The sequence below is a fragment of the Helianthus annuus genome, chromosome 16, assembly GCF_002127325.2.
Source record: "Helianthus annuus cultivar XRQ/B chromosome 16, HanXRQr2.0-SUNRISE, whole genome shotgun sequence".
NCBI classification, from domain to species: Eukaryota; Viridiplantae; Streptophyta; class Magnoliopsida; order Asterales; family Asteraceae; genus Helianthus; species Helianthus annuus.
Window position 1 is genome coordinate 5,594,062 of NC_035448.2, and position 24,138 is coordinate 5,618,199.

The 24,138-nt window shown below is 37.3% G+C and overlaps 2 protein-coding genes across 2 annotated transcripts; both read right to left on the minus strand.

Annotated features, from left to right (window-relative positions):
• Nucleotides 1–483: 483 nt before the first annotated feature.
• On the minus strand, nucleotides 484–2,457 carry LOC110917027 (calcineurin subunit B). The gene is made up of 6 exons (XM_022161644.2): nucleotides 2,238–2,457; nucleotides 2,005–2,129; nucleotides 1,783–1,879; nucleotides 1,036–1,145; nucleotides 861–935; nucleotides 484–782 (listed from the first exon to the last, which is right to left on the minus strand). Exons 1-6 carry the CDS (start codon nucleotides 2,305–2,307, stop codon nucleotides 732–734), a joined length of 528 nt encoding a protein of 175 aa, XP_022017336.1. The 5' UTR covers nucleotides 2,308–2,457; the 3' UTR covers nucleotides 484–731.
• A 2,137-nt stretch (nucleotides 2,458–4,594) lies between these two features.
• Nucleotides 4,595–11,873, minus strand: LOC110916370 (pyrophosphate-energized vacuolar membrane proton pump 1). Its single transcript, XM_022161124.2, has 7 exons — nucleotides 11,584–11,873; nucleotides 9,856–10,430; nucleotides 8,485–8,864; nucleotides 8,334–8,420; nucleotides 7,158–7,488; nucleotides 6,067–6,537; nucleotides 4,595–5,077 (listed from the first exon to the last, which is right to left on the minus strand). The coding sequence occupies exons 1-7, from the start codon at nucleotides 11,828–11,830 to the stop codon at nucleotides 4,874–4,876; spliced, it is 2,295 nt and encodes a 764-aa protein (XP_022016816.2). The 5' UTR covers nucleotides 11,831–11,873; the 3' UTR covers nucleotides 4,595–4,873.
• Between the last annotated feature and the right edge of the window lie 12,265 nt (nucleotides 11,874–24,138).

A 24,138-nucleotide genomic window follows, 5' to 3' on the forward strand; every position in this document is an offset into this window, starting at 1 on the left:
CTTGAGAGACCCTTCATTTTCAAGCTTGAGCTTGTGAATTGATCAATGCTTTTAGCCTCAAATCTTCCACTCGGTTAACATGATTAATCGATACTTAACTTGAGTTAATTATGTAAGACACGGGTTTAGGCCTTAAAGCTTTACTATTTTAGTACTTGAGCTCGAGCTCAACCCGAAAACTTATTTGAGCTTGAACTCGACTTTTAATAGAAGTCTTTCGGTAAAGAGTGAGCATGAGTCGAGTTGGTTTGGTTATAGAGGAAGTTAATTCAATTAACTTTCTTGTTTAGGTCAATTCAAGCCATTATAATAGACAAATTCAATAATTTTCTAGGTTTTTTTAGATTAATAATCATGTGTTTTTCATTAAAATGCTAGAATAGCAAATTACAAACAAACGACATGTACATGTAAACAGGCAAAAAGCTGCGCCGCGAACACCCCCCCCCCCCCCCCCCCCCTTTTGAATTGCAAAACTGATCCTAATAACATAAATTTTCTGCTTATAATACATTAAAAAGATCAAACAGATGTAAATACAAGGAGATACCACAAAACATTATTACATATCACCAATCTACACATAAATTCACTAGTTCATTAATTACACATTTCCAATCTTACATATGCACATAGTTTCTCCTTATTCATAACCAAGGCTGCATTTGTGGCAGCAAAAACAGTTGTAAACGAGTGGTCGATATTGTCAGTTTCGTGGTTGAAGTTTCGGTCTAGTCAACAGGGACTTCAACTTCCATCTTCAATCCAGGATGGTCAAGAATCTGAAACGAGTTCAAAAGAATTATCATTCGGGATCAAATCAATCATTCCAATCCAAAAAAAAAAAAAAAAAAAAAAACCTTAACAAAGTCATCCAACAACAGAGAAGAATCTTTACTATAGCCAGCTTCCTCCATGACTCTGATCAAAACTTCCTGAAAATGTTAATCTTATTAGAACATGATCCATAGTCTTTTAAGTAGATAAACCGAGAATATTATTAGCCAAATGGTCGTTAAGAATTTAAGATCATGCCTCGATTTGCTTATCTGACATGAATGAACCGCTCAAATCACGCAACACCTCCATTATGTCTTTGAAAGTCACCTTACCGTTATAATCTGAGTCGTATACTTTGAAGATAACTGAGATTATGTGGTTACAAATGTTAGTTAATATCGAAGGTAAACCATATTCATGAAGAATATTAAGCTAAACGAGTCAACCCGACAAGTGTCCCTGTGCGCCTCAGATATCCATGTTGGCGCAACAGATTTCCATCTAACACAACAAAGCTATTCTTTTGCGTTAGATGGAAATAAAGAAAAGTCAAATTATATTTTTGTAAAAAAAAAAGAGTAAATTACTTTTTGAGTCCTTGTGTTTTAGTGCTTTTAACCATTTGAATCCAAAGTCAAAATGTTTAGCGCCCTGAGTCCCGAGACGCTTTTCTATAACCATTTGAGTCCAACTTTTAACCTTTTGAGTCCAATTTTTTTTAACAAAATTGGACTAAAACCGTTATAAAATGAACAAAATTAGGCCCAAAACATTATAAAATAAATGACTAGAGACTCAGTGCGTTAAATTTTTATTTTGAACACAAGTGGTCGGTAAAACACAAGGACTCAAAAAGTAATTTACTAAAAAAAAAAATAGGTGGTAATTCTGTTAAATTCATTGGTCGAAATGGGTCATTTTGATCATTTTCTCTTAAAATATAATTAAAAAAAAAACAATATGCTTTAACTAGCCTTGATCAAAATAAGGTGTGACACTTACGTTCAATCTTCTGGGGCATGCTTGCTTTAGGATTAAAAGCTGACAAGAATATCACAAAGTCCTTAAAGTTCAAACCATCCACCATCTTAAGCAATCTCTATAATAATTCAAAAAAAAAAAAAAAACCATAAAGCAAAAACAAGCATATCATTATTATCATGAAACACTCTCTAGGCATCCCAGTATATCTATTAAAAAAAAAAAAAAAAAAAAAAAACATGCCTGAGACAGAGGATTCATTGCAAATTCGGGTACCGAAAGAAACTCATCAGCAGAAATGAATCCCTTGGCATTGCGGTCGAGTTGACAAAATCTTTTATACAAAGAAACTATCTCTTGCTGGGAAACTTTAACATATTCAAACAAACATAAAATGAGATCAATCAAGAAGTGAGTGTATCAATGTATAAACTATAAAGAAGAAGAGCAATATATATATATATATATATACTTACAAAGATTATTGCAGTGTTCTTGAACATCTTCAATATCATATTGAGTTAGTGTAGATGATGCACTACCCATGTGCAAGATTCAATCTTTTTTACTAATAACAAACACCCTTTAATCTGTTGATATGTTAAAGATTGAAATCTTGGAGAATGAATGAATAAAGATAGGATTGGTAGAAGAAAGATGGGGTATTAATCAATGAAAATATAGTTGTTTTTGTCGAAATGACAAATTTGTTGCTTTCTAATGACGGGGAAACTCATGTATGTATATCATTATATCAGTATGTATATATCATAGAGTAAAATGCCAAAAGGGTCCCTGAGTTTAGGTCGTTTTTGTCACTTTAGTCTAAAAATGAAACTTTTTGTATCTGGGTCCTTGAGGTTTCATTTGTGTTGCCATTTTCATCCAATTGGTAAATTGGGTTAGAATTTTCTGTTAACTTCTCTTTTTTTGTCGTTTTCCTCGTTTAGATGAAGGGTATAATCGTCATCTTATGCCATAATATGTTTTAATTAAAGAGTTAAATGTCATTTTAGTTCCTGTGTTTGGGCCATTTTGCCATTGTAGTTCGAAGGTTTCATTTTTCGCCTGTGGGTCCAAAAAGGTTTCACTGTTACCATTTTAGTCCACTGATTTAACTTCATCCATTATTTCTGTTAACGAGAAAGGCAATTCGGTCATTTTATATGGCTGAATTGCCCTTCTAGTTCACAGAATTACATAAAAATGACCGAATTACCCTTCTCGTTAACAGAAAAATTGATTAAGTTAACCCAGTGAACTAAAATGGCAATGGTGAAACCTTTTTGGACCCATAGGGGGAAATGAAACCTTTGGACTAAACTGGCAAAATGATCCAAATCGTAGGGACTAAAATGGCATTTAACTTTTAATTAAATGAGGAAAACGACAAAAAAGGGAAGAAGTTAACAAAAAATTGTAACTCAGTTTGTCAATTGGATGAAAATGGCAACAAAAATGAAACCTCAGGACCCAGATACAAAAGGTTTCATTTTTAGACTAAAGTGAAAAAAGCGACCTAAACTTAAGGACCATTTATTTTATATATTATCATATCATTCTTATTGTTATTTTTGGGTGTAATTTAATGTGAACATATATTTAAATATGGAAACTCGATGAACTTTACTTGTGTGATACGATTTTGATTTTTTAAAATAGTTGTAAACTTGTAAATTTCATGTATATTCGTGAAGATGTTTTAGTTGGCTATTGAATTTTTTAATGTTATTTATGGTCAACAAAGTGGTTTGGTAACCAAATAGATTTATTCATCCAATTTTCTTTTAGTAATTAAAATATATGAAACGTATTGGACTTATCAAGAAAGTCTCATTTTTTTAGTTACAGCCACAAGTTGACATAAATTGGTGACCAATTAGTGATTCTCAAATTATAAAAAATAAAAAATGGATTCATTTGATTGCTCTATTAGTGAATTTGAAGATGAAACTAAAAAAAAAAAAAAAAAAAAAAAAAAAAAAAAAAAAAAAAAAAAAAAAAAACCTTTTCAAATAAGTTTGTGTCATCATTTGCATTACAAGCCATTGTAGAAAGTTAACAAAAATGCCTTCAACTACAAATCATAAGCGGTGATTTGTACATTCCGTATTTTAAATATATATTCAGGGGTGTACCAACTGTTAGGTATCAGGGTCAAGGGATTTTTTGACCTAGTTTTTTAGTGTTATCTAGTATATAATACATGTTTTTTATGTGTAATATACGAAGAGTGATCCTGAATCATCAAACGTGTTCGAATGTTGACATTGATAAACCACTAATTACATAGTCTAAACATAAAATGAATTTACTGATTAAAATATATAACATCTTGAAGGTGAGGGTTGATTGTGATTTATATAATAAATTTACTTTTCTAAATGAAATGCCTTTTAAGTTATGTAAAGATATCTTGGATTTTGCATGGAGTTTTATTTAAATGTTTCAACCTTATTAATAACCCAGATTAGTTAATAAATCATATCGAAACACTAGATTAAGACGATAAGAAATTTCTAGAAAATTAATGACACGATCCGTTAACACAACATAATTTGACATAAAATTTATAGGGTTATGTGATCTGAGTTAAAGAAATCCGTATCCTAAACATGTAGACGTGTTTATAGCACAATTAAAAACGGGTGCAACACGCCTAACCCAATAATGACACAAATAACTTGTTTAACTAATTATGTTAATTGTGTTAACAAGTAAAAGACGGTTAATAATATTAAGATATAACTATTCAACCGAACATGACATGTTTAACTAAATGAACCATTTAGTTACACAACACGTCATCTTGTTTAGCACGACTCACATAACACAGGTTAATAATTATTAGATATAACTAACGCCATAAATTAAAAGTTACAAAAAGGTCCAATCCATAAAATTCTTAGCGACGCGCTTAATAATACATCACGACACATTTGCCTGCTCTAAAATTAACTACTCTCTTCTCATGATCGAATCACATTCATCACCGTTCTCTTAAAAAAAACACTACTCAACGTCGCAACTACCCCTAAAACAGAGAGCAAAATAAGAGCGAATCTAAGACATATAGTCGAATCATACACGGCTACAAAAGATATCTTCACCCTTAAAGCTTGAAAAGCAAACCGCCATGAGCAGCAAAGAAGGGAGCGAACACAAGCGACTCTACAGCCATGAGCTTGATCAGAATGTTGAGAGATGGGCCCGAGGTGTCCTTCAGCGGGTCCCCAATGGTGTCGCCTATCACCGCAGCCTTATGTGGTTCAGACCCTTTTGGTCCGAGGGTCCTTGCATGCTCTGAAGCACCGGCCTGATCAAGATTCATACAAAAGTTAGCATTGTTAGTAGTAGAACATAAAAAAGTAGGGCTGCAAACGAACCAAAAGTTCGACGGACAGTTCGTGAACCGTTCGGCGGGAAGTTCGTTTGTGTTTGTTCGTTTATTAAACAAGCGAACACGAACAAGAAATTTCGTTCCTTTAGTTAAATGAACAAACATGAACAGAGGACGTGTTCGTTCGTTTATGTTCGTGAACGTTCGGTAACGTGTCCGTTTGTGTTCGATAGTTCATTTGTGTTTTTAGTATTTATTCTATTCATGAAACGATTGTTTGTGTTCGTTTGTTTCCATTTCTGTTCATGAACATTAGTTTGTGCTCATTTGTGTTCGTCAACGTTCGTTTTTGTCCGTTGCCTAAAATTAACAAACAAACACGAACAAGTTCATTTCCTTAACAAACGAACATGAACATAAAATTTCGTTCGATAAGTGTTCGTGAACGGTTCGCAAACACATATATTTCTTAACAAACGGACACGAACAAGGTCTTTTTCGTGTCCGTTCGGTTCGTTTGCAGCCCTATAAAAAAGAGTAAAATGTCATTTTCGTCCCTGGGGTTTGGCCCGTTTTGCGGTTTTCGTCCAAAGGCTTGTTTTTCTGCATCTGGATCCAAAAGGTTTGAAATCTTGCCATTTTCATCCGGCTCGTTAACTCCATCCATTTTTCTCTCAGGGGTATTTCCGTCTTTTTTGTTTACTTAAAGGGCAATTCGGTCTTTTTCACTTTATGTACAAGCATTTAGCATAATGTACAGTAAAATAACGAAAATACCCATGACTTAACGGAGAAAAGCGGATGGAGTTAACGAGTCGGATGAAATGGCAAGATTTCAAACCTTTTGGATCCAGATGCGGAAAAACAAACCTTTGGACAAAAGCCACAAAACTAGCCAAACCTCAGGGACGAAAAATGACATTTTACTATAAAAAAAACTTCACTTTATGCAAATTATTAATCACCTCAATGTACTTCTTGGCATTGTCCCATGCACCACCGGTGTTCGACGCAGAAATCGCCACCTGGACACCCGAAACGAGAGAACCAGCGAGAACACCCGAAAGAGTCTCGACACCAAAAAAAGTCCCGACGATAAGAGGAGTCAGCATGACAAGAGCGCCAGGTGGAATCATCTCCTTAATAGATGCATCAGTGGAGATTTTCACGCATGTAGCGTAATCGGGTTTCGTAAGGCCTTCCATTAGACCAGGGATGGTGTTGAATTGTCGTCGAACTTCCTCCACCATTTTCAACGCGGCGCTGCCGACACTTTTCATTGTCATGGCTGAAAACCAGTACGGAAGCATGGCACCGACGATTAGACCGATGAACACTTTCGGTGTCAAAACGTCGACCACTTGAATCCCTGCGCGGCTCACAAATGCACCGAACAGTGCTAGTGAAACGAGTGCGGCTGAGCCGATAGCGAATCCCTGTGAATACAATAGAAAAACATATTTTATTGTAAATACGTATATCTTAAATTTAACAGTTTTTTCGTCATCCATCAAGTTTTTGAAAGCTGACCTAGGGGTGATAAACAGGTCGTGTTCGCTGGTTGACATTTTCAACCCGACCCACACCCGAAATCGTGTCATACGTATGAACCCGAATATTCGCGGGTTGACCCAAACACGACCCGTTCAACCCGGTTTTTTTTTTTTTTTTTTTTTGCAAATTAATATATTAAAATTAAAGTTTTACTACAAAAAAAAAACAAATCTATATAATGCAATTACATTTTAATTATAAAATCTTATGTCAATTTTCTATTTTTAAGTTATAGTCCTAGCATAAAATACATACCCAATTTAAATATAATATAATATAATATAATATAAATGGGTTAAATGGGTCAACCCGACCCGTTTAACTAAACGGGTTCAACCTAAAACTGACCCGAACCCATTTAGAGTAAACCCAAACCTGCAAATTTCGTGTTAGGTTTGTGTCGTGTTGTCAGTTGGTGTCAGAAATTCACACCCCTAGTGTAACTGTATAAATACATGCGAGCCAATGTATACATTAAAACAAATAAAAAAAATATAATCACCTTTCCGATGGCAGCAGTGGTGTTTCCAGCAGCATCAAGTGCATCGGTCCGCTCACGGATGCGATGGCTCATGCCCGCCATCTCAGCAATGCCGCCAGCATTGTCACTGATCGGACCGTAAGCATCGATAGCTAGACCGGTAGCAATGGTGCTCAGCATTCCAAGAGCAGCAACCGCAATCCCGTACATGGCTGCAAAGCTAAAGCTCACAAAAATGCTGATAGCTATTGCAAAAATTGGAATAATAACAGATTTGTATCCCAACGCAAGCCCGAATATAACATTTGTTGCAGCTCCGGTTCTACATGAATCAGCAACGTCTTGCACCGGGCTGCGGGAAAAAAAAACATTATTAATTTTCGATACATTTTTTTTTGAAAATTAAAAAAAAAAAAAAAAATTCGATACATAATTCATGATACTATAAATATGCTATTTTGTCACATCAAACAACTTTGGCTCCTCAACTTTGGCCCCTCAACTTTAGTAATGACATGTTAGCCCCTCAACGTTGGTAATAACATGTTTAGCACCTTGGCTTTACTAAAACAACTTTAGCCCCTCAATTTGCATAATAAACAACTTTAGCCCCTTAATTTTCATAATAAAATAAGTTTAGCCCCTCAACTTAGCCCCTCAACTTTGGTAATAACATGTTTAGCCACTTAACTAAAACAATTTTAGCCACTCAATTTGCATAATAAACACCTTTAGCCCCTCAACTTTAATAATGACATGTTAGCAGTTAGCCCCTAAACTTTAGTAATAACATATTTAGCCCCTTAACTAAAACAACTTTAGCCCCTTAATTTGTATAATAAACAACTTTAGCCCCTCAACTTTAATAATGACATGTTTAGCCCCTAAACTTTGGTAATAACATGTTTAGCCCCTTACTTAAAACAACTTTAGCCCCTCAATTGGCATAATAAACAAATTTAGCCACTCAATTTGCATAATAAACAACTTTAGCCCCTTAACTAAAACAAAATTGGCATAATAAACAACTTTAGCCCCTCAATTTGCATAATAAACAACTTTAGCCCTCAATTTTCATAATAAACAACTTTAATCCCTCAACTTAAAAAATTACATGTTTAGCCCCTCAACTTTAATGACATGTTTAGCCTCTTAATCTGAGTAAAAAAAGAGAAATTAGCTATAACAAGTGCATACCTATATGCATTGCTGGTGTAATACTCGGTCACAAAACCGATGATAAGTCCAGCCCAAAGACCAACACACACGCACAAGAAAAGTTGCCTGCAAACAAATTTTTTATATTAAATACGAAAAATGATTTCATCAAAAGGAAACATTTGCGTACCAGTTATGTACAACTTTCTGTACACCAAAGTTGTAAATGGTGAAAGACGAAGGCAGTGCGATAAAACTAACAATTGCGATTCCAATGGTCATAAGGACAGTAGAAATTATAAGCTGGTTCTTTAGTGATGGCTCGATGTCTTTAACAGCTTTGACTTCGTAAAAGTCAGTGGCGAAAAGTGTGGTTATCAAGCAAACAATAATACCGATTGAGCTCACAAGCAACGGGTAGCACATTGCGGTGAACTCGTGGTTGATTCCGAAAGAAGAAATTGAAGCGACCACAAGTGCAGCACATGATGACTCTGCGTAAGAACCGAATAGATCAGATCCCATTCCCGCAATGTCACCGACATTGTCCCCGACGTTATCAGCAATTACCTGAAAACAAGCATAAACTATTAAAGACGCAATCTTTAACGCAAAATAAGAAACGGGAAAGCTGTAAATGAACTGAACGTTCAGCAGGATGTTCGTTCGTTTAATAAATGAACAAACACAAACAAGAAATTCTGTACGTTTAGTTAAATGAACAAACATAAACAGAGGCCGTGTTCTAGAGGTGTACAAAAAAACCGGTTTTAGAACCGAAACCGGAAAAAAAACCGAAACCGGTTTTTTTTTTTTTTAACCGGTTTTTTATAACCGGTCCGGTTTTATAACCGAACCGCCGGTTGGTGACCGGTTACTATTATTAATCCGAAAAACCGGTTTTAAGAAAACCGGTTTTTTTTTTAAAAAACCGGTTAAAAACCGGTCCCAAAACCGGTCCCAACTGGTTACACCGGTTATTGTTTTGGACTTGAAAAACCGGTTAGTAACCGAAACCGGTTATTAAAAAAAAAACTTTTTTTGTTTTGAACGGAGAAAACCGGTCCGGTTAATAACCGTAACCGGTTTAAAAAAAAAAAAAACCGATTTGTACACCTCTATCGTGTTCATTCATTTATCTTCGTGAACGTTCGATAATGTGTTCATTAGGGTTTTTAATTGTTATAAATAATTTAAATAATTCAAAATTTCCATCAATAAAATTTTAACAAATATTAGTGTATTGTATATTACATACCTTTTAATATGTATTTGTTTGTGTTTGTTTCTGTTCATGAATGTTTATTTGTCCGTTTATGTTCGTCTGTGTTCATTTGCATCCGTTTATGTTCGTTTGTATCCGCTTAGGTTCGTTGCCTAAGATAAACAAACGAACACGAACACGTTCATTTTCTTAATGAACGGACACAAACAGAAAATCCCGTTCGATAAGTGTCCATGAACATACGCATTTCCTTAGCGAACGGACACGAACAAAGCCTAGTTCATATTCGTTCGGTTCATTTGCAACCCTAGGTATAAACATATAACTGTAACTTACAGCAGGGTTTCTAGGATCATCTTCTGGAATGTTCCGTTCGACCTTACCAACGAGGTCGGCGCCTACATCAGCGGCTTTCGTATAAATACCACCACCAACTCTTCCGAACAGAGCCATCGATGATCCACCGAGCCCGTAACCGGTTATCGCTTCAAACAGACCTTCCCAGTCATCACCATAATATAACTTAAACAGATTAATAGTAAGGTAAAGAACCAAAAGCCCATTTGCAGCTAGAAGAAAACCCATAACAGCACCGGATCTAAACGCGATAATAAACGCTTTCCCGACGCTTTTTCTTGCTTCTAGCGTCGTTCTTGCGTTTGCATATGTGGCGATTTTCATACCGAGAAAACCCGAGAGGACGGATGTAATGGCTCCTAGTAAGAAGGATACGGTGCTGAATAAAGCGGTAGCGAGTGCGGGTTTGCACATTCGGTGAACATCGTACGTGCATTGTTGAGTTTTTGTGCTGAATCCCTCGACAGAACCCAGAAATAGAAAGATCAAGATTGCGAAAACAACCATGAAAATGCCCACGTATTGATACTCGGTGAATAAGAAGGATGTTGCACCTGTTGTATTTGAATGAACCCGAAAAGGAAACATAAATTAGCACAGATTAAAAAATTTTCATGAAGCGGGACCATTATAGGGCTGCAAACGAACCAAACGTTCAGCGAAGAGTTCGTGAACTGTTTGGCGGGAAGTACGTTTGCGTTCGTATATTAAAAACGTTCAGCGAGCAGGACCATTATAGGGCTGCAAACGAACCAAACGTTCAGCGAAGAGTTCGTGAACTGTTCGGCGGGAAGTACGTTTGCGTTCGTTTATTAAACAAACGAACACGAACAAGAAATTTTGTTCGTTTAGTTAAATAAATGAACATGAACAGAGATCGTGTTCGTTCATTTATGTACGTGAACGTTCGGTAACGTGTTCGTTTATGTTCAATAGTTTTTTTAAACGATATTGAAGCAAGCTTGAGGCAAGCTTTGGCTCGTTTAAACGATATTGAAGCGAGTCGAGTCGAGCCAAGCTCGAGCTTTAGGTTTTACTGGTAGGAAGAGCTCGAGCTCTTTCTTTATTGTTCCACTAAATTTCTGTGAAGTTTTAATATTGTTTCAAGAGTTAAATGCCATTTTAGTCCCTGTGGTTTGGGCTATTTTGCCAGTTTAGTCCAAAGGTTTCACAGTTGCCATTTTAGTCCACTTGGTTAACTTCATCCATTTTTTCTGTTAACAAGAAGACCAATTAGGTCATTTTATATGGCTGAATTGCCTTTTTAGTTAACAGAATTACATACAAAATGACCAAATTGGCCTTCTCGTTAACAGAAAAAATGGATAAAGTTAACCCAGTGGACTAAAATGGCAATTGTGAAACCTTTTTGGACCCACAGGTTAAAAATAAAACCTTTGGACTAAACTGGCAAAATGGACCAAACCACAGTGACTAAAATGGCATTTAACTCTTGTTTCAACTTTATCAAAGTTGTTTTATTTTTATTTTTTATGAAAGTTTAAAAATAAGTGACATAAGTAGAAAAGACTATGCAGCGTCTAGTATTTAATAATTACACAACTTTAAAAAGAAAGAAACAAAAAAGACACTAGATTCATAATTATTCTACTCATATCATTTACTAATAAAGTATTAATTAATCTTTATAAATGCAAAATATATCAACAGATCTATGAATAATAATAAACTTAAAATAGATCTAACCTTCAGAAATAGCATTCTGAATCTCAGCACATTTAGCGACGACATTATGCTCATTAACACCTTCCTCTTCTTCAATCAAAGAATCACTGAACCCATTCTTGTTGTTGGATGAGGGTCCGTTACGGTCGGGTGTGAGCTTGACCCGTGAAACCAAGACCCATTGGATCAAAGAGAAAAGAATACCGATGACGGCGCATACCGGAATAATAACCTCCGTGGCTAGATCTGACAGTAACGCCGCCACCATTGTACCGGAAGAGTGAGTTGGGTGAAAATGAATAGGGAAAGAGTGCATTTATAGTAATAAATCTGAATTTGCTATTTTTAGGGTTTTGTGGATTGACATGGGTTTACTGGATTACTTTATGGATAAATAGGAAATGAAATTTATTTTATTTTTTTTTACAGAGTAAACTGTAATTTTACCCTCTGAGGTTAGGGGTCATTGGCACTCTTACCCCCTATGAAAATAATTGTAATTTTACCCTCCACTGTTAACTGTTATGTCGCAATTCTATCCCCCGGCTTCAATTTTGTTGACCGGTCAACATAAACATGGGAGGGTCAAAGGGTATAAAAGTAATTTCACCAAAAATTGTACCTTATATATTAAAATAACCCCTAAACTCAACCTTACATCACAACCTTACCCTCTAAGTTTCCCCCCACTCTTCATCTCTTCCGGCGATCTCCTTCCCTCCGGCTTCTTCACCGGCGACCGACCTCCACTCCATTCTCCTTCCCTTAGGCGACCTCCACTCCATCTTCTTCACCACTCCTTCCTCACCACACGAGCACAGGATGACTGAACAGAATGCCATTATGCATCCAGCTCCACCGGCTGAGCCAGGGCCGGCGACCACACCACCGGCCACTATCGATCCAGCTGTGGTCCAGAGATCCTCCCTTTTCTCGCAGTTTTCAGGTATAATCAAACAACTATTTTGATTGTGGGGTAAAATCAAACAACTAGTAATGGATGTTTTTGTATTTGCAGTGGACATGAGGATTCATGTTTCACTACGATCGATTGTGGTCTCATTGGTGCTCAAGATGCGAGGCCGCCCGTTCCTGCATTTCCAGTTTCCGCCTCAGCAGGAAATGGTTGTGTAGGATACTTAAACACTAATCTTCTAGGTTCTTTTGGGTTAATATGTAGTGTAGGATACTTAAACTCTAATCTTCTAGGATCTTTTGGGTTAATGTGTAGGATCTTATGTTTGATCATAAAACACATTGACTGATTGGTTATATTACTCTGCTGTTAAGTTGATGGTATATTTGACTGTTAAACTTGATCAAATTAGTGGTGTTTGGTTTGATCATAGAACAGTGGTGTTTGGTTTGATCAAATTGGTTATATTACTCTGCTGTTAATTTGAGTTTATGTGTAGGATCTTATGTTTGATCATAGAACACATGTGTAGTAATAATGGTGTTTGGTTTGATCATAGAACAGAACAGAGGTTCTGGTGTTTGGTTAATGTTGGTTATTTGACCATTGTTAAGTTGCTGTTGTGGGTTAATGTTGTTGCTGATCATAGAACAGAATGTTGCTGCTGTTAAGTTGCGGCTGATCATATAACAGAATGGCTCTGATTTAATGTTGTTGTTGTTAAGTTGCTGCTGATCATAGAACAGAATGCTAGTGATTTAATGTTGCTGCTGTTAACTTGCTGACTGTTAAATCGGAACTATTGCTGTGTGTAATGCAAATGCAAATGCATTACAGAAGGTTATACATGCCAGCTGTGGTTGATGCAATTGAGGCCTTTATCAATGCTTTTAGCAATGGTTTTAAGCTGTGGCTGAAAGTAATGGCTCTGATATAGCAATGGTTATGATGCATTTGCATTTGCAGAGGTTCTGATGCATTTGCATTCCAAAATTGCAATCGAATATTGAAATGAAAGTAAGACCTTGCATATTAAATTGTTACAACCTTTGCTGGTTAAAAGTAAGAGTTCTGATGTGCACAAAATGCAACATATAAATTACATCAATTGTGGCATAAAACTAACCCTTTTTTAGTACTAATGTTGGAAAAAGTGTGCTTTTGTCTTCCTTTTGCATTTTCAGGATTAAATGAGCTCAAATGAACAAAAGAAGCAAAAATACAGCCAAATCCAACATAAATACAAGAAAAGGAACAAACGTGGCATGCCCGACCTCCCGACAGCATCTTCCCAAAGCAATACAAGAAGACAGAAGGCTGAACACGCCCCGTGCTACTGCTCAGTGAGCACGGGGGCGTGCCCAAGTGGCAACAGAAAAGACAAAGTGATAGAAGCTTCTACTGCCCACCACGGGGCCGTGCTCAGCAGACACGGGGGCGTGGTCAACTGTTGCAGACGCATTTAATGTAATTGCGAATTGCAATTAATGAAGAGAGAGACTCGGATGGACACGGGGCCGTGCCCAGTGGACACGGGGCCGTGCCCAAGCTTCTGTTCAGCCTATAAATAGGAGTGCTTGGATCTCTTGCAACTCATCCCTTGGCACACCACCTCTCTCACACTTCACCCACCACCTACCACCATCACAACACCATCATCCACCACCATCATCCATTGTCCATCATAGAGTGTGTGAGTCGTCTCGGGATCCAAGATTGATAGTTCTTGACAATGAAAGGCCATGTTTGCCTAAGTCTCTTACATCACTTGGTGAAGACAAGTGTTTAGTGTAATACTTTTTATTTTTAATCTTTTGCACTTTTTAATTGGTTTTGTATTAATGACTTTAATTACTAGTTTCTTATGTTGAAGGTGATTCTTCCTTATCGTTTGTCCGTGGTGTCTTGGCATTATTTTATTGTCTATATAAAATAAAAGATTTTCACCATTCATATCTCCACGGTCTATATGGAGGTATGTTAGCTACCTGGTCGGGGGTTAAGGGAACGGTTTGGTAAGAGTCTTGCCATTGTTCAGTGTATAGATCCTGCAAAGGACCTGGGTCAAATTTAGTAGGACCTCCTTCAATGCCTAACGGTATTGGATGGCGGGGGTCCAAACTCTTTGATCCCCTCATAAGTTAAACTACTATTAAAACTTTAACCCGACTACTTAGGACTGTATCCCTGCTGACTCAGACTACTTAGCCGAGGGTAACGTCGCCTTCAAAAGAGGGGCCTACCACATTATGCATTAATAACTTAATTAATTATCTTTCAATAATCCGACTCTTTAGGATTGTATCCTTGCTGACTCAAACTACTGGGTTGAGGGTAACGTCGCCTTCAAAAGAGGGGCCTACTACAATAACTGAGATAATCTCTTAAACAAGTGCAAAAGTGCGAAAATAATCAAAGGTTACACTACACACGAGTCGGATCCAAGTGATTCATCTTGTCTATCTGTTTTTACTTTTATTTCATTTTCAGCATTTTAGTTAGTTTTATTTTTCTAGTTTAAAAACCTTTTTCTAACATTTTGATTTGACTAGAGGATAAACCGGTACTAAAAGCTCTTGTGTCCTTGGATGACCTCGGTATCTTACCAACATTATACTACGTCCACGATGGGTGCAATTGCCCATATGTGTGTTTAGTGTTAGTGAATATCGTGTTTATAAATTTAAAACTTGGCTAAAAAGTGTAAAAAAAAAGAGGCTTAAAATATATACCTAAAACATATACACACTGACATGCATCAAGTTTTTGGCGCCGCTGCCGGGGACACAAGGATTTTAAGAAAGTTAGGAATCAGCGGCCTAATCATTTTTTTCTATTTTATTTTTATTTTTTTTAGGATTTTCTTAGTTTTTCAGCTTCTGCAGAACTCAGCACGGGCCGTGCCCGCTGAACACGCCCCGTGCCCAATCATTGGAACTGGAAATCCTGTTTTAAGTTAGACAGTAAGCTGAACACGGGGCCGTGCCCACTCAACACGCCCCCGTGCCCCAGATTCAGTTACTGAAAACAGAACCGTAAGATCTCGACGGTTGGTAATTTCTGACACAAACATGAGTGATAATGATATTTTTTACTTTCGGCACTCTTATGGTACGTGGTGTCAATTATGTGGTGGCGGTCATAAAGAATTAGAATGCTATTTTCTAAACTATAAGCCCCACTATATAGACCCATCGTTTTCCTGTAGCCTTAAGAGGGGCGAAAGTAAAAATAATCCTTATCTCTCCCTCGAATGCGCTCAACCAGATATTCTAGAAGAAATGCTCCTCGACAAACTATTTCAACTAGAAGATCTAGTTCTTAATTGGTTAAAAGAACTTAAGATGGATTTCCTTAATTCATTTCAAGACGATGACCAAGAAGAATTGTTGGGTTCGCATTCAAATAAAAACAACCTCGTTGCTTCCAACAATACCTTCCACTCTAATGAGGACTTGGACGATAGTCGTCCCTGTGCCGATTGTGCCGTGAAGGACTCCCCCATCGACTTCGTTCGATGCATACATAGACCTGAGCGATTCAGCATGCACCTTCTTTAACGAGAGCCCGGAAAAGGGTTGGACTTGTCCACCTACATTTAGCATAGGAATCACCCTCACCGACAACCTCTTGCGTTCTCGTCTTAATCTAGAGCAATTAGGGTATCTTAGGCACTTTGGGGTTGTTCCATCCAGTAAGGAACCGCCCGATCTAGATAAGTTCCTTGAAAATAGACAATCTTCATAATCAGCCTTTCAACACGGGGCCGTGCCCAGCCAACACGCCTCCGTGTCCACCAAAAGATTCCCTTCTGACTTTACGTCAGAATACAGACAAAATGTGTCAGGATCTTGCCTGCACACGGGGCCGTGTCCAGCATGCTGTCGTTTCCTATAAATGCAGCCAAGAATCCTGCACATTTGGACCATCCAGGGACAAAGATTTGAAGGGATCTTCTCTCCTACCATCCTAGGTATGTTCTAAAAGAAGGTTCCAACAACCATCTTCTCCTTTCCTCTTTTATCCATTTCCTTCTTCTTCATCTTTCTCCAAAACCTCCATTAAAGCTTGAGATTTCAAGCTTTATTGTAAGGATTGTTGAAGTTTTGTTCAAGGAATCTTGTTAAAAATGAGTTGCATAACATTGTTTTAAGTTATTATTGCTCAAAAAGGCTTCACAACTTGGAAAAATAACTTAAAACTTCAAGGTTCCTTGATCCAAAATTCTGCAGAAAGGTGAACACAGGGCCGTGTCCAAAGTATTGTTTCATTAAAATAAGCTATTTCTGGTTTGTTTTCGTAGAATGTTAAGTGAAAACAGTGGAACATCTTCTGTACATTCAAGAAACAGTCGAAGAGGGAGAAGGCCTTCCATTGAAGCTACCCTTGTACACTACGTCATGGCACTACGGGAAGCTCTCGATGAAATGACTTCGGTGGAGGAGGTCCTAATAGACCGTATAAATTATCATACGGTGGGGCTGGAAAATAGTTTTCAAGAAATTAACCTCTTGCACCAGAGGTTAAATATTCTTGTAACACCTCCCATGGAACCAATCCTCCCTCAAGAGGATTGGAACCTAGCACTTGGAGTCAACAACCCTACCGGATGGGATGACATTCCAGCGGAGACTCCCCTTGAAGAACTACAAGAAGTCTTGGTGGAAGTTGCACCTCCTCAAACCGACGCCAACGAGCCCGCCTTCCTCCTCCCAAGGGAGATAGAGGAATGGCTCGCCGACGTATGAGGAACCCATGCCCGGAGGAAGGAGTTCTTTGAAGCCACATCTAACCGAGAGAATTATCTCTTCGGAAATTTTGCTAACTAGAATAACTTTTAGGCTAGAACTCCTTGGTTTAAAGCTTCTTGTACTCGCTTATCTAAATTATTAACTTCCTAGGATTATGTATTTCTCTCTATGACTTCAATGAAATGATGGTTTTAATGTTTGAATGGTGTTGTAATGAATAAAACACACTCGGGATGGTCAAGGATAACAAGGGAAACGAGAAACATCACCCCATGCACGAAAACAGGGCCATCCGACAAAAATTTCTTCGTTACAGCAAGTTCAGCACGGGTCGTGTCCGCCCAACACGGCCCCGTGCTGCACAATCTGCAGCAATCGCCCAGTTCAGGTAACTGGACACGGGCCGTGTTCACTGAACACGCCCCCGTGTCCAGGCTTCTATTCCCCTTTATTAAATTTTGTCACTGGCACCTGAACACGGGGCCGTGCCCGGTCACCACGGGGCCGTGTCCAGAGTGCCAGTAACATAAAATTTTGCTTTTAACACCCTTTTACACATTCAATCAACCTAAAAACTTATTTTTGGGACACATTGAGGACAATGTGTAATTTAAGTGTGGGGGGGGATGCTAAAACTTTGAATCTTGCAAGTCCTAATTAACAAGCCTTACACAAACTCTATGGAACCGCTAATCACCCCAAATTTTTTCAAAAAAAAATTCATTTTTTTTACCTGTCTAAGTTTAAGTTGGGAATTTCAAGTTCTAACAAGGTTATATTTTTACAAGTTTACAACCGATAGCGTCGTGATAAAAAGAACCAACATAAGAAAATTATGAAACGACATGACAAGCTTAGTTCAAATTTGATTATATATACTTGATCACATAAAAAACCCATTCACACAAAAGTGAGTTTTGAGCCTTTATTGAGCATACAAATACATATCTTTACACTAAATGCTCATTTTTCGTTTCTTGTGTGAATAGCCGCTTGGTTCGTACGACTCTAGAACTTGCCACGACAATGCATTCCCGGTCCTTACCAACTTAAACCCGAGTAAGTAAATGATGGAGGCATTAGGACTAACCCTTTTTTCTTTCTACACCATTATTTTTCTTTTTTTTTTACCACCTACTCAAAATCCCCCTAGTTAACCCCTTTGAGCCTAAACCTTTTCATTTCTTAACCCAAAACAATCACCCTTTTTACCCACCTAAACATTTTTATTTTAACCTTTTTTCTTTTAGTAACAAAGCTCGGTTTTTCTTATGACTTTTCAAAATATATATATATATATATATATATATATATATATATATATATATATATATATATATATATATATATATATAGGGGAAGGTGCAAATGAAAACCACTAGTTATTGTGAAAACTCGAAAACTAATTAAAAAAAGCCAAAAAAAACATACAAAAATTTCTTTTTTTAATTTTTTTTTTGCAATCAAAATTTCGCAGGTTTTTTAATATAAAAAAAAATTCAAAAAAAAAAAATTTTTGTGTAGTGCACATGTGTAATACTGCACATATGTATGTGTACTACACATGTGTATTATTACACATGTGCACTACACAAAATTTTTTTTTTTTTTTTGAAAAAAAGTTTTTTTTATATATAAAAACTAGCGATTTTTATAAAAAAAAATTGAAAAAAAAAAAATTTGTGTGTTTTTTAGGCTTTTTTTAGTTAGTTTTCGAGTTTTCACAATAAAAGTGGTTTTCATTTGAACCATCCCCTATATATATATATATATATATATATATATATATAGTTGATGAAACCAAATAAACAAACAAGTTCATCAAAATTAACCTTGTTTGAAAAGAAATGGTTCATCAAAATAAAAATAAAATTGTGAAAAAATAAAAAGTCTTTAAAACCGATGCTTTTTACGCTTTTCGCCCTTTTACTAACCACTAACCCAACCACCCACCTTTAGCCCAAGCCTAACCCTTCACCCAAAAAGTCCTCTTGATATTTACAAAGGTATATAGTTAAAAAGGAGGAGGATTGATTGCTTGGCAAGCCTATGGTAGGAGTAAGTTCCATGCCGCTCTCGAGTGATTCACTAAAAATACACCTTCGGCCGAGTGTTGAGTGATCCCCCGTGAGGTATGTGAACTTGTATATAAATGGAATTTTAAAAAGGCATGTTATGCCCTAATAAGTAATTTATCTTATGAAACGTTTTTAATAAATCATGATGAATAGGATTGTAAATAAATAAAAATAAAACTTAAAGAATCTTGGAAATCCCGACACTCTATGACAAGTCCAAAAACCTTCTCTTCTACCCATTCCATTTGGGAGTGAAAAAGCCACATTATAAAGAGTTTTGCTTGAGGGCAAGCAAAGATTCAAGTGTGTGGGTACTTGATATGCACAAAATGCAACATATAAATTACATCAATTGTGGCATAAAACTAACCATTTTTTAGTACTAATGTTGGAAAAAGTGTGCTTTTGTCTTCCTTTTGCATTTTCAGGATTAAATGAGCTCAAATGAACAAAAGAAGCAAAAATACAGCCAAATCCAACATAAATACAAGAAAAGGAACAAACGTGGCATGCCCGACCTCCCGACAGTATCTTCCCAAAGCAAAACAAGAAGACAGAGGGCTGAACACGCCCCGTGCTCAGTGAGCACGGGCGCATGCCCAAGTGGCAGCAGAAAAGACAAGGTGATAGAAGCTTCTACTGCCCACCACGGGGCCGTGCTCAGCGGACACGGGGGCGTGGTCAACTGTTGCAGACGCATTTAATGTAATTGCGAATTGCAATTAATGAAGAGAAAGACTCGGATGGACACGGGGCCGTGCCCAGTGGACACGGGGCCGTGCCCAAGCTTCTGTTCAGCCTATAAATAGGAGTGCTTGGAGCTCTTGCAACTCATCCCTTGGTTGGCACACCACCTCTCTCACACTTCACCCACCACCCACCACCATCACAACACCATCATCCACCACTGTCACACCCCGATTTCCACGTGTCACCGGTGGGCCCGGTGTGGGGTACAGTGACGTAGTTGGCATCGTCATAGACAATCAACACAATATAATAATGCACAGCGGAAGCAGAATAGATACATTTCAACTTTAATTAAAATGATATATTAAACATCATAAGTAGTTGAAACGGATCCACAGGCGGATCAAATAAAAATAAGAATAAATTGTTCAACAGTTATTTGTCGTCCGAGCTTGCGAGACTATAGTGGACGCTCTTAGGAAACAGCCAGCCTAGTTCGTATAGTACCTGCACTTAATCTTTTGGGAAAAATACGTCAGTTTACACTGGTAAATACAAATCGACTGACTCATTTTGAAAATGATTGAAAATTGATTTAAATGCACAAGGCATAAATATTTTTATTAACTTGGGATATTTATGCGATATAAACTTGTGAACGATTTACATGTACCCGTACTTATGGTGGCCCGGGATCTGCTGTCCGGGCTAAAGATTAAATGACACACCACATTAAAGAGTTATACACGCCGGGTGTACGCCTACACCCCGTGCTCTGGTCGTGGCCATCTTGTAAGATAATGCCAAGGATATCCGGGACACGGTCAATAACCCCCCAAAGCCTAAAGTAAGACAAGACTGTTTAAACGAGTCGCACAAGCTATTCAAGACTGTACACCCATAAGGTGCAGGACTTGTGCGCCCGATCAAGCGGTATTTTAAATACCGTACCCCAAGCCCGTATAGGGAAAATAAGTCAAAATGTATTTACCTGAGCAAGTATGTAACACAATCGGTAAGTGTGGTAGCTTTTACTGGGCCTCCTAATCTGGAACAAAGGTTTATAATTAACCTATTAGATTCCTAACGGGTCTTTTATTTAAGCCTAAGCTTCGACCGGTTAGTTTTAAGTATGATACGGTACAAGCGCACGATTAAGCGAAAGACCGGATAGAATGTGATTTAGACCCGACAAGTTTGAATACTTGTATAATATGGGTATACTAAATACATTCTGGATTTTGAGATAAAAATGATAACGTTTGACCCGTTTCGGTCAATTTACGCAAACTAGTTACGTAAACCGAACCGAACGCAAAAAGGGCGTTACGGGTAGCCAAAAGATTCAAATGCAAGTTCCCTGAGATAATATGCTTTAAATATGATATAATATCAGTAAGTCATGTTCTATTATGCCCCGAATAGTTTTAAACTCAATTTATGCCTTAGAAGGGCATTTTGGTCATTTAAAAGATTATAAAAGAGTCAAATTAGAAATCTGAGTTTCGGGTCTGGTTTATACAGTAAATATACTCCATTTAACATATTATATCAGTAGGGTATGACCCATATACCAAACTTAACATTTAAAAATCAAACTATGCACCGTAGGGGTATTTTAGTAATTTCACAAGGGCTAAAACTGCCAAAACTGGAAATCTGAGTTCATATACTTATACTTACTGTTATTATGTGAAAATATGCTAATTACATCAGTAGGTATAAGTCCTATATGTTTAAAATGAGTATAACGTTTACTATGCGCTAAAAATGCTTAAAGTGCGATTTAACGCCGTTTCCGGGTTTTCAAAATAAATCTGGGATTTTTATATTTCCAGAATACTTAAAATAATTTATTTAACATATAAAATCAGTAGGAAAAGGTTTTGGGTCAAAAGAATGCATAAAACTCATTTTATGGCCTAAACGGTCAAAACCGACATAAACCGAAATAACTAAGCGATCTAAGATACGATCAGCCAAAAATTAAATAAAAATCATCTAAAATCCCAAAATATTATATGACATCAGTGGGTAAAAAGTTTTGTATCAAAACGTGGCCAGAAATGGGTTATACGCGAAAAGGGCCGTTTATGTAACTTAAGAATATAGTTTTACGCTAATGGCCATAACTCAAAATCTGGACCACCAACTGATCCGAAATTTTCGGTGCAAGTTTATATATTAGAAATAAAGATTTCTACTCTTTCACTTTTCCAAAAATCACGTTTTATATCAAAAAGGGCAAAATAGTCAACTTTTAAGCATAATCGAAAACATGCAAATGAATCGGCTAAGTATAGACTCAAGCAACAAAATTCCAGAGAGTTTTACCAAAATAAAAGTGGTCAAGAATACTCTCAAATACAGATCTCAAACATGCATGTACGAATCCGAATCGATAGTCTATGAAATAGTCGTTTTACAAGACTTTCGGTTCCGATTCGTATTTATACTAAAGATTGTCGAGTTGATCGTGGTAAAACACATTCTTATATTTATTATAAAGCTATCTATGATGATCAAACAGATTGCATGTCATTTACATTACCATTTAAGCTGTTTTTCACAAAAACAACTTCTGTTGACTTTTTAGAAACAAGTTTGACTCGACAATTAGCATGCATGTAGTGGGAATCAGAGATTACCCTTTTGAGGGTTTGTTTCCCACATAAATACCAACATATATCTGGTTTCAATTTGAGAAATGACTGAGTGAAACTCGTTTAATCAAAAATTCAAAGTATATGAACGATCAGTTTGACTTTTACTAATAATCGATGCAAGAACGAATTAAGGACTAAATTAGAAGCTTACAAAGGTCCTATTGATGCTTAGCTAACACTTGGAGTCGGCCTTGATGTCCAGAAATGCTCCAGAAGTCCTTGAGAGCTTTTGCAAATTTGGAAGTTCTTGTTCACAACACAAGTGTTTAGTAAAATGAGCTTTGGATCTGATTTAAGGAGTGATTCAGAGGTTTTAGAGAGGCCACTGTTACCATAGCCATGCAAGACATTTAATTAGAGCAAAAGGAGGTGAAAAACAGCTGAAATGCACACAAATTCGGACCCAAATCGCTGCTGTTCGCGAGAACCGGAGCTGGGCGCTGGGTCGCGGCCCGCGTAGGGCCTCAGGCGGGCGCCTGGGGTCTGCAGTTCCAAACTTTGCCCATTTGTTGCAGTTTTGGTCCCTGTACTTTGGTTGCGATGATTTGGCCATGAATCTTGACTCGTAAACCCTCGAATCTGGTTTTTAAGAATCTTGGGACATTTACCATCATGGTAATGTCCTCGGATAACTTTGCGCTCAACCGAAAAGCCATGAAATTCGACGTTCACGCTTTTAACCCCTCAAGTACGGTTTTGGCCATAACTTTCTCATACGTTATCGAAACTTCACGAAATTTTAACCACATATTCTAGTGAGTATATTTTAGCATTAAAAAGCTTCGGGTCTGCCAAAAGTTCACTCAGAGGTATAAATTCAACATGTTGACACTTTTGGCCCCTATAGTTTGTAATTCCTCACTTTTGTGCAATTTCCGCGTCGTATGACCCATGAACCATCCGTTTAAGGTTATGAACATTATGTAGGGCTATCATAGAGTCTATTTATCCATTGTTGATGCTTTGGACCCTTACGTTCCATAGTTTTCACCGTTTGTCACTTTTAGTCCCTCTAAAGTTTGTTTTCACATACCGGAACCTTATGACACGTGTCAAGACATTATTGGACGAAATTTTTCGAGGTGTTACATCCTCACCCCCTTAAAATAAATCTCAACCTCGAGATTTACTGAAACAAATGGGGATATTTCTCTTGCATCGTGGATTCCACTTCCCACGTGTATTCGGGACCTCTACGGGCATCCCATTTGACCTTAACAATAGGCACGTGCTTCCTTCGAAGCTTCTTTACCTGTCGATCCTCAATCGACAAAGGTTTTTCCACAAATTTCAGACTCTCGTCTATGTGTATATCTGTATGCGGTATAACCAGTGAATCGTCAGCGAAACACTTCTTCAAATTACAGATGCGGAACACATTATGAATAGCACTAAGCTCCTCAGGCAAGTTTAACTTATAAGCAACTGACCCGACACGTTTGATAATCTCGAAAGGTCCTATATATCTCGGGCTT